Source organism: Microtus oregoni, unplaced genomic scaffold (assembly GCF_018167655.1).
Source record: "Microtus oregoni isolate MIOR12 unplaced genomic scaffold, Mior012 000018F_ref0000195, whole genome shotgun sequence".
Classification (NCBI taxonomy): domain Eukaryota; kingdom Metazoa; phylum Chordata; class Mammalia; order Rodentia; family Cricetidae; genus Microtus; species Microtus oregoni.
Genome location: NW_024543077.1, coordinates 3478405 through 3488887, shown reverse-complemented (window position 1 = coordinate 3488887; position 10483 = coordinate 3478405). Strand labels below are relative to the sequence as shown.

The following is a 10483-nucleotide window of genomic DNA, read 5'->3' as shown; positions in this document are numbered from 1 at the left end:
ACATCAAATCCTCAGAAGAACCTGTAGGACAGTTACTGTTACGTTCATTTTACAGGTATGGAGACATTTAAATGTTTATATGGCTCAGAAGTGACAGTGCCCAAGTGGTTTCTGTAGCATACTGCCTCCTGCATAATAAAAAGTTATTACTAGCAGGAGTTATTTGGGAGTAGGACTATGCAGTATTTACCTGCCCTCTAAAGTCCCAGTAACCAAAACTTAATTCTACCGAAGATCTCCCAAGGGAACTAATGAGTTTATTGGGCTAACTTATAGAGCCTGGGTGAAGAGTTACTGACGGGAGCGTGGGTAGCCCCAAAGCAGCCACACTGGAGAATCTTCACCAGTCATGGATGCTGGTACTCGGGTAAGCCTCCAGTGTCTTCCTAGCTCTTCCCATGGGGAGACATCAGTCAACACGCCCAGCTGTGGCGATCATTTGCAAACAAGCACAGCTGGTCTGACAGTGACAGCTGTTTTGCTCAGAGGAGCCTCAGCCCCAGAACAGGAGGAGGATGAGCAAAGAAATGAGGCCAGGTTGTCTTGTGGATGGATGCTGAGAATGAAAAAAGGACTGTGCATCAAGAATGGATGTGTTGTATGTGGTCATCAGTTGTAGGCATCCTTCAGTTAAAGGCAAGGTGGCTGAGGTTTAGAGATGGGCAATGGCTTGCCCACAGCCACAACTAGGGTGAGCATCTGTGCCTTCTAGTTCTAAGGATTGTATGTCCACTCCTGATATCTAGTGAGCACCTACCCAGCATAACCTATAGACAAGGAGATTCCAGCACCTTTGAGTGAGAGATTGTTGCAGGGTCAAAAAATAGCATATTTGAGTCAAACCAAAGGCTGTTCTATCTCTCAAGAAAATGGGCAGGGGAGCTGAAATAGGAAGCTGGCTCACTCGGCAAAGTGCATGCCATGCAAACATGAAGACTTAAGTACAGATTCCCAGCATCCATGTAAGAAGTCAGGCACAAGACAAAAATTAGGTCTTTTATTCCCCCTGAAGAAAAGTAACCTGTGTGGATGTGTGAGTAGGCCCCAGACTAGAGGTGTGCCCGTCAGTAAAGAGGCAGCTGTAAGTTAAAATAACAGTAAGGATGTCTGAGAAAACCATAAGGAATAATGCTACTAACCATTTACAAAAAAACCAGAACAGCCTAATAGCCTGTGCTGACTAGTCTTATGTCATCTTGACACAGCTAGGGTTGTCTGAAAGAAGGGCACTCAATTGAGAAAACGCCTCCAAACGATGGGCCTATAGGGTATTTTCTTAATTGGTGATTGATGGGGGAGAACCCAACCCACTATGGGTGGTACCATCCTTGGCTTGTGGTTCTGACTTCTATAAGAAAGCCGGCTGAGCCAGCTATGAAGACCAAGCCAATAAACAGTTCTCCTTCATGGCCTCTGCATGAGCTCCTACATCCAGCTTCCTGCCCTGTTTGTGTTCTTATCCTGACTTCCTTCGATGGTGAGCAGGCATGTGGTAGTCTAAGCCAAATAAACCCTTTCCTTCCCAAGTTGCTTTGGTCATGGTGTTTCCTTACAGTAATAGAAACGACAGATACACCTAACCCTAAGTCTGTGTGCAAATATACATATATAGTTTAAATGAACTCTTCTGGGCTGACAGCATTCCCACCAAGGGCCAAAGACTATGTAACAAAAACCCCAACATCACGCATGAGAAGCCCTATTTTGAATGGTTGGTCAGGGTTATCCAAAAGATTCCCAAAACATACAGGCTATTGCTATTGCCTTTCCTTGCCTCACAGAGTACAAGGTAAGTCCCTATTGCTGAAGACACCATGTACTTCAGAACTAAGGCTCAGAGACCTCTGAGCTGGAACTGATCTGAATGCCCCTCTCCTTCATGGTACCAGAAGGCATCATACAAGTTTCCAAAGGAGGGCGGCAAACTATAGCCTTACTAGCTATGCCTATGAACCACAACCAAAGTTGAGCAAGTCCAGAACAGGGCAATGGAAGTGGGGAGTGGGGGCTGGGCTAAAAATAATAATAAAAAAATAATAAAAATTTTTTTAGATGGCTCAGTGGTTAAGAGTATTGCCTGCTCTTCCAAAGGTCTTGAGTTCAATTCCCAGCAACCACATGGTGGCTCACAACCATCTGTAATGAGGTCTGGTGCCCTCTTCTGGCCAGCAGGCATACACACAGACAGAATATTGTATACATAATAAATAAATATTTTAAAAAAATTGATAGAATTACTTTGGTTTTTCTCATTCAACATCATGGAAGAATATTCTGTTAGAAGAGGTGGATTTAAAAACATTTTAATGACAATCAGAACTCATAAAAAGAAAACAAATTGCTTTCCACCTTAAAAAAATAATAATACCCACTGATGATGGGGGTGGGGACCTCAGAGTCAGACGCTCCAGCAGGAGCAGCCCAATAGTTTTCCAGGTGGTATGTGTGTGCGTTTGTATGTGTGTGTGTGTGTGGTGTATGTGTGTGTAGCATTTGTTCAGTGCTAGTGAACAGAACTCAGGTAGGTATTTGCACATACTAAACAAATGTTCTATACTGAGTTCATCTGTTTCATTCCCAAGGGCTTCTGGGCACTGCAAACATCTCAGACCTCTTTGTATTGTCCATTCTAAGTCTCACAGCTGGAGTAGAACCAAATTCAAATTCTGGGGCTGTGTCGGGGAGCGTTCCTGGTAGAAGCATCCCTTAGCTTCCACTCATAAGGCCTTGCCACGAGGCCTGCCTTCAGGAAGCTGCGCTTCTCTCTGCCCCTGGCTTGGTCTCCTGGCTTCTCTGACTGACAAGCTGCCATCTGCCAATACTTCAGTCTTCAGGGTTGGTGCTGCAGGGTCTTCGGAATTCCTGTCCATACTCGTGTATCCACTTGTTGGCCACTGGAGTGGGGCAGAGAGGGAGAGGGAGCTCAACAAGGACTGTGCATGGGAGCACAGCCTAAAAGCCTGCTGTTTACCTAGCCTGGCCCTGGCCCAACTGTGCACAGTCTGCTGCTTCCAGCATGGTGCATATATCGTCCTCCAGAAAGTCTCTAGCAGATCTCGCTAATGGACGACTGATCTTCACACATGTGGCACTCAGGTCATTCACCATTCTAAAAGCCCCGGTGAAACTGAAGCCCCTCCTGGGCAACAGGGAGTGCTCCTCCTGGTGTCCCTGTCAATGTGACAGTCTTTCCACTTGCCTTTCTAGCTTCAGAGTGAGGTGCTCTCGGACACATGAGCCAACAAACACGTCTGTCCACCATGAAGGGGCCCACCCAACCTCTGCTGCTGTTATTATGGCTTCTTACCTAACCACTCCAGAGACAAATGGCAGCAGCAGGTTTGGTAGTGTTTCCCTGGATGCAGAGGGAGGGAAGGCATTCCTCTCTTCCTAACTAGGCCTGTCACCCTTTGCTGACACCTGCTCTTCACAGACCCACAAACTCTGCGGGGACACCTGACTGCCAATCTGTCACGTCACTGTGGATCCGCAGCACTGTGAAATCTTCAGAAGGGAGGCTCTGCCGTCTCCACCCACTCTACGGCTTCTCGGCCCATTCTCTCTCCCACAAAGACAGGCCTTACCCCACTTATCTCCCACCAGGACAGGACAGCCAGCATGAAGTGTGTCACCATCTCCCTCTCCACTCCTGTACAGGTTCCACCAAAACAGTGCAGCATTCTGAAAATGAGAGGACCAGCCCCAGGAGGGGGTGGGGTCAGTCCAGAATCCTGGACTTTCAGTAGGCATGTGAACAAGGACACAGAACTTAAACCATTAAATAAGGAAACTCTTTTTACCTCCACGCAGTTGGAGCAAGCAGGCATTGAAAAGCACAAGAAGGTGAAACTTGCCACTCAGGTGTGGGTCACTGCCTCACAGCCTGCTCTGCTCCAGGCCTGGGCATGTGGAGACAAGCCACATCTGGCTCTGCTCTTGGGGACCCCAAACAAGACAGATGAAAGAGCAGAACAGGACAATGTGGCAAATGCTAGAAGCCAGGCAAGCACAGGCTCACAGGGTCACTGCAAACAGACACCCCACTAGACCCACTGGGTCGAAGACATCCCACACACAGCTGAAAGCAAGCACACCACAGTCCTCCACCCACTGAGGCCTTGACATCAAGGCCCTGTGCTCTGACCCCATGCACTGTTTCCTCAGTTACCCCCTAAAGCTCCCTTTAGCGATGGCCTTTAGACTAGACTGAGCCTGGTCAAGGCACTGGAAACCAGGCCACACCCTGGGCGCTCCTAATTTGCTTATGGGTGCTCAGAATGCACCAGGTACTGCACTCAGGGCTTTAGACTCGGCCTCTCTAATTCATTTCCTTCCCAAACTATTAACGGCATGTTTGATCCTTCAGAAACATGGAAGAAATGATCACCCACCAAACTTCTCAGCACTGGCTCTCTGAGCCACAGTGGTCACTGCTGTGTGTCCTCATGGCTGTTTTTCCCTGTAAGCTCTAGGAACAGGGTGCTGAGCCATGCTCTGAGGCCTTAGTGCCTTAGCTCTGTGGGGATCTAGTTACTGTGGAGAATCTGAGGGTGACTCTGAGTTCTTAACCTCTGAGGGACCCACAGTGATAAGAAAGACTGGTCTGTCATCATCTACTTGCAATAGACATGGAAATAAAACAACAGATAGGATCACAAACACATGTTGTAGCAATAGGGTTTGTGGTGATTTGAAAGAAAATGGCCCCCAAAGGGAGCAGCACTATTAGGAGGTGTGGCCTTGTTGGAGTGGGTGTGGTCTTGGTGGAGGAAGTGTGTCACTGTGGAGCAGGTATATATACTCAAGCCACACCCAGTAAAACAGAGCACTTCCTGTTGTCTGCAGGTCAAAATTTAGAACTCTCAGCTCCTTCTCCAGTACCATGTCTGCTTATACACCACCATGTCCCACCATGGCAACAATGGAATAAACCTCTCAAACTGTAAGCCATGCCACTAAATGTTTTCCTTTGTAAGAGCTGCCATGATCATGGTGTCTCTTCACAGCATTAGAAACCCTAACTGTGACAGAATGGGAGATTGGTTGTCTTTGGGATTCCAGAAAGAGCTCTTTTTATCCATCTCCCCAGGCATCAGCTTGCAGGAGAGGGGTAAGTGCTTCGTCATCACACAACATTACAACCACATCCTCTAGGGCCCTGCTCACCTTAACCACAGGAACACTGAAGTTGGCATAGATGAAGGCCGTGGCTCCTCCAGCTTCTACTGCGCTCAGCTATCATGCAAGAGGAAGAAGCCAGAGTTCAGATAGTTGCTGATAGTCCTCTGTCATGTAAACTTAGATGTCATTCCTGCACAGACTGTGTGCAGGGCTCCCCTGTTTCAGTTATGGGAGAAATCCTTAGAAGACACTCACCCAACTCCCAAATTTAGTGAACCTTTGCAAGGTATCGCTACTCATCTGTGGGGCTTCTTCTCACCACTAGAGGAGATTCTGGAATTCCTCCCTTATTTTTGTTTCTGGCTACCATCTTGTTGGAGGGCTATAATACGTAAATTCAAACTTTTATTTACTTTTAAAAATCACATGTGGGGGTTGGTGAGATAGCTCAGTGGTTCAGAGCACCTGTTCCTGCTGAAGGCCAGGTTTGGTTCCCAGCACCCATTTGGTAGTTAACAGTCACTTGTAACTACAGTTCCAGGGGCTCCAAAAGCCAACTGCAGGGGTCAATTCTCAGACACTGTCCACCTTGTTTTTGAAGCAAGTTCTCTCTCTGACCTGGAACTTGCCCAGGGGGCTAGTCCAGCTAGCCTCTGAGCCCCATGGATCTGCCAGTCTCTGTCTCCCCAGCACTGGTCTCTGAGCCTAGATTTTTACATAGGTTCTTCCGCAGTACCGTGGAAGGTAAATGTTCTACTGACAGAAAAATCTCAGTTCTGGATGTATTTTCTTAATATAAAGGGATTTTTTTTGATAATTTCAATAATAATAATATAAATATTTTAATATGTAAAAGTATTAAAATAACAGCCCCCGTCATCTTAACACATACAGTCACAGATCGCATTGATTAATAGTTGGTGTTTATGGCAGGCTTTATACTAAGTCTCTACAAGTATATGGTCTCACTCGGTTCTGATCAGAGTCCTATGATTAAAACTGTCTTATCTGACATGATCGTACATCCAGTCTGAGTAGAAAAATCACTAACCAGTTGGCTTTCTACACAGTCCTCCTCTTTCTTCACTTCTTAAAGGTTATTCTCTCCCCGCCATATTGCTTGTGTTTTCTACAACCTTGACAACTGTCTTGGGAAACTACTGACATCTATATCAAGGTAAAGATGCAAGGACTAGACATAACTGGGCCCATTTAGGCTCCTACAACACTGATTGGCCTCATACATTCTTTCCCATACTTGCTTGGTAGGAAACAGTGACAGGCACAAGAGTTCTATAACACTTTCTAGATGACATTCTCTTGCTACGGGAAGAATGCAACTGGGCCCCTGGGAAACACATTCAAATCATTAACATAGTGATAATATTGAATGCCAGCCTTTCCTGGCTGTGCTGTGGAGATCAGAACCAGCCCTCGGGGAAGAGAGCATGCCCAGGGAGTGTCTGTTCTTAAGAGGAGCCTGAAGCCAGGCCTTCATCTTGGGGTGCTTACTCAGAGCCCTTGTAGTTAGCATATTGACCCTTCCACTGATAGTAGTGATCTTAGCCAAAGACCAAGAAGCATTAATAAATGTCCCCAATAAATGATTGCTTCTAATAGTCTCTTCTAAGTATCAGATGATTAGAATATGACGAGTTTGTGTAGATAAAGCTAAACTTCATCATCTGAGGATAATAAGGTTGATGAAGGCCAGGACTGAATCCTGTGGGACCAGGCTAGGGACTTAAAGAAGAGGCCAACTGATCACTTCAGTATTTTATTTAAGGGTGTGGACTCTACAGGAGACGGGACGAAGATTTCCACTGCTTATCAGAGGTACTTACCAACTGTCCATCTCCCCGCTCTCTCCTCTTGGAGTCTAAACTGCTCTTTCCTCTGCTCTTTCTCCTACAGGTCCACAGGTTCATGGATTGATCCATACTTTTCACTACCAACTAGGCTTTGAGACCTTAAGGTGGGAGACAGCTGTATCCTCTTCCTGTGTTGTGAAAACCCCATGGTCTCCTAGCTTTCCCTGCCCTGACCCACCGCCGAGGCAAGGTCATATTTAGACTTCGCGCTGCAAGCTCTTGAAGGGTAGAATCCTGCCTAGTATCACTTATGTCTACGCCTAACAAAATAATGCTGTCTGAAGAAAATTCCTGGAGATTTTTGTGTTCAGTACCAGGTGAAATCACTTTGAAAATTCATACGATAAAATAGTCCACTTAGCCACATAAGCAAGAAGCCCTGATTCTCTTAGAGCGAGACTCACATAGATCATAAACGTTGCAACTCGATTCCCAGACTTCATCCTGTACAGGGGGCTGCTTGGCGACTGAGGCAGAAATAGAGCAGATGGTTATTTTGTGTAAATGATACCAGAGTGACGGCCAAGATTTGCCATTAGCACAGACAATGGGATAAAATGAGGGTGTCTAGGACAGTCTATAACCCTGAACTACACCAACCAGAGTGTGTATTCACCTTTGCTGCCAACTACTCAACATACTGTTTAATTGGACATTAATTTTTTTGGATATGCACATGAATGGATTCTATATAAATCAAACAAATAATTGTCAAGGTGAAAAATTAGACAAGAGGTTCTGTGCTTTAGGTTCTCTGTAAAACAAAGAAAATATATTATAGAAGATGATTATCTTAGAGAAATATTGAATCATAAGATTGGTGTTCCAGAGAGTTTGCCCAAGGTACACACTCATTCTTTAATCAAGGAACAATCTGAAATATAACTTACACACCAAAGAATTCATTCACTGTAAATACTATTACTTGAATTTTAACAAATTTTAACAGTTGCCCATTCTTGCCCATAATCTAGTTTTAGAAATTTCCACCAGCAAATAATGGTTTATAATCAACCACGTCCCCACAAAACCTGGTTATCTACTTTCTGTCTCTGGGTTTTGTCTTTTCTAGAAATTTATGTAAATAGAACCATAAAATATGAAGTCTTTTGTGAATGGCTTCCTTCTTTGTGTACTCATCTCTCTCTCTCTCTCTCTCTCTCTCTCTCTCTCTCTCTCTGTGTAAGTGTATAAAGTGTGTGCATGTGTGTAAGTGTATGAAGTGTGTGCATGTGTGTAAGTGTATAAAGTGTGTGCATGTGTGTAAGTGTATGAAGTGTGTGCATGTGTGTAAGTGTATGAAGTGTGTGCATGTGTGTAAGTGTAAGCCACAGTGCACAAGTGGAAGACAAAGGACAATCTTGGTCATATGTTCTCCTTTTCCATCTTTAGACAGGATCTTTGTTGTTTGTCTGCTGCATATGCCAGACTAGCTGCACAAAGTCTTCCAGGATTCTCCTGTCTCCACCTCCCATTTGCCCTAAAAGTACTAGGATTATGGATTTGTTCTACTGTGGCTTGGTTGCTTTTTATTGTGGTTTTTATAGGGATTCGAATGCAAGGTCCTCATGCTTGCACGGCACACATGATCCCTGAACTGTCTTTTCAGTCACTTGAATACTACTTTTAAAGTTCCTGGAATCTTGATAAAGTTGGAGCTATGAATCAGTTGCAGGGAGGTCTTTTTCCCCATGATGTTGTGAATCTTTTCATTTGTTTATTGGTCACCTGTGTATCTCATGTGTTTTCCTCATTTTAAAAAATATCAGCATATTAATTGTATTCATAGGTTTCATTGTGCTATTTCCATGTTTTATTCCTCAAAAATATTTGCTACTGACAATATGGTGAGTAGTAGAGATCATAAAGAAAGGAGAGGGATTTGAGGACAATCCTCATGGAAAAGTCCCCAAGGGAAGTAGGAGATAGAATTTTATTACAGGCTGTATTCTTTTTCCACTCAAATTCTGGAGGAGAGGAAGGTGGTGGCAGACAGTGTATGCAGTAATCAGGTGAAACCAAGGCTTTCAAATATCCTGGAAACCAAAGCCTTTGTGCTAGGCTCTTCCTTGGTATTTTCTGAGAACCCCTCCAGATCTCTGCTTTGAAGAACACACTGGCTCCCTACCCCAGAAGACTGGCCATTGAACCCATCGTTACCGTAGCATGGTCAAAGTGAGGCTCATAATGCCCTCCGATTCCATAGTTCACCACCTGGAGGTACTCTGCGTACGGAGGCTGGATGTCAAGGCCTGTGAGGGCAGCAATGCGGCGGTCGAGGGTCACCAGCATCGGGTCAACCGTATCCTTCAGCCAGGCACTAAAACACAGCAAGGATTAGAACAATAGTCATCAGGTGCTGGAAATGACCGCATGATATCTGTGACTGAAGAGATGGTGTGGTGGTTTGAAAGAAAATACCTCCCAAAGAGAGTGGCACTATTAGGAGGGGTGGCCTTGTTGGAGGAAGTGTGTCACTGTGGGGGTGGGCTTTGAGGTCTGCTTTGCTCAAGTTACGCTCAGTGTGGTACACAGTTCACTTGCTGTTGCCCGTGGGGCAAGATGTAGAGCTCTCAACTCCAACACCATCTGTCCGCATGCTTCCATGTCCCACCATGCTAATTGACTAAACCTCTGAAACTGTAATCCACCCCAATTAAATCTTTTCCTTTATGGAAATATGGCCATGGTGTCTCTTCACGGCAATATAAACTCTGAGACAGATGGATGAATGAATGTATGAATAAACAAATAAATCAAGTCAGTTAGAGGGAAGTAGCCACGAATGTCTAGTCACTTACTCATCCCTCATGTTGAGTCAGTCCAGCGTGCGTGGCCTCCGATTTCAAAATTAACATAGCTAACATTCTCTGAGGCGAGAACTGAGCTGAGCCCAGTGAAAGCTCGCAGAACTCAGGACTGTGACTCAGAGCTGAAGATTACAAAACCCTATCCTTAAAACTGCTGTACTATGAAGACATCTCCAACAGAGGAGGCAGAGTACCAGAAAAACAGCAGGGACTTAAAGTATTCTGGGTGTGGTGGTGTGCACCCAGCCCCCAGAAAGGTGGGCTTTCTGAGGTGGGACAGTGGGAAAGTGGCTTAAGTCCAGGAGTTCAAAAGCAGCCTGGGTTTCCTGAGAAACCGAAACACTGACTTCCACAGTGGTTGCACAAGATGGCATTCCCACCAGCAATGGATGAGGGTACCCGTTCCTCCACAGCCTCTCCAGCAAAGGTTATCCTTGGTGTTTTTGACTTTAGCCATTCTGACAGGTGTAAGATGATATCTCAAAGTTGTTTTGATTTGCATTTCCCTGATTGCTAAGGAAGTTGAGCACGACTTTAAGTGTCTTTTGGCCATTTGAACTTCGGGATCAACTTACCCCTGGACCCAGCAATACCACTCCTGGGAATATACCCAAGAGATGCTCTATCATATGACAAAAGCATTTGTTCAACTATGTTCATAGCTGTATTATTTGTAATAGC

The 10483-nt window shown here is 45.1% G+C and overlaps 1 protein-coding gene across 1 annotated transcript in view; it reads right to left on the bottom strand.

Annotated features, from left to right (window-relative positions):
• Positions 1 to 2127: 2127 nt before the first annotated feature.
• The window catches only part of LOC121458988 (prolyl 4-hydroxylase subunit alpha-3-like), a 30978-nt gene continuing 22622 nt past the window's right edge, over positions 2128 to 10483 (bottom strand). The window contains exons 9-13 of the mRNA XM_041668447.1: positions 9153 to 9312; positions 7397 to 7459; positions 5167 to 5235; positions 3585 to 3681; positions 2128 to 2894 (exon numbers count right to left, since the gene is read on the bottom strand). Coding sequence (XP_041524381.1) covers positions 2824 to 2894; positions 3585 to 3681; positions 5167 to 5235; positions 7397 to 7459; positions 9153 to 9312 — 460 coding nt within the window. The 3' untranslated portion in view covers positions 2128 to 2823. The remainder of the gene's footprint in view (positions 2895 to 3584; positions 3682 to 5166; positions 5236 to 7396; positions 7460 to 9152; positions 9313 to 10483) is intronic.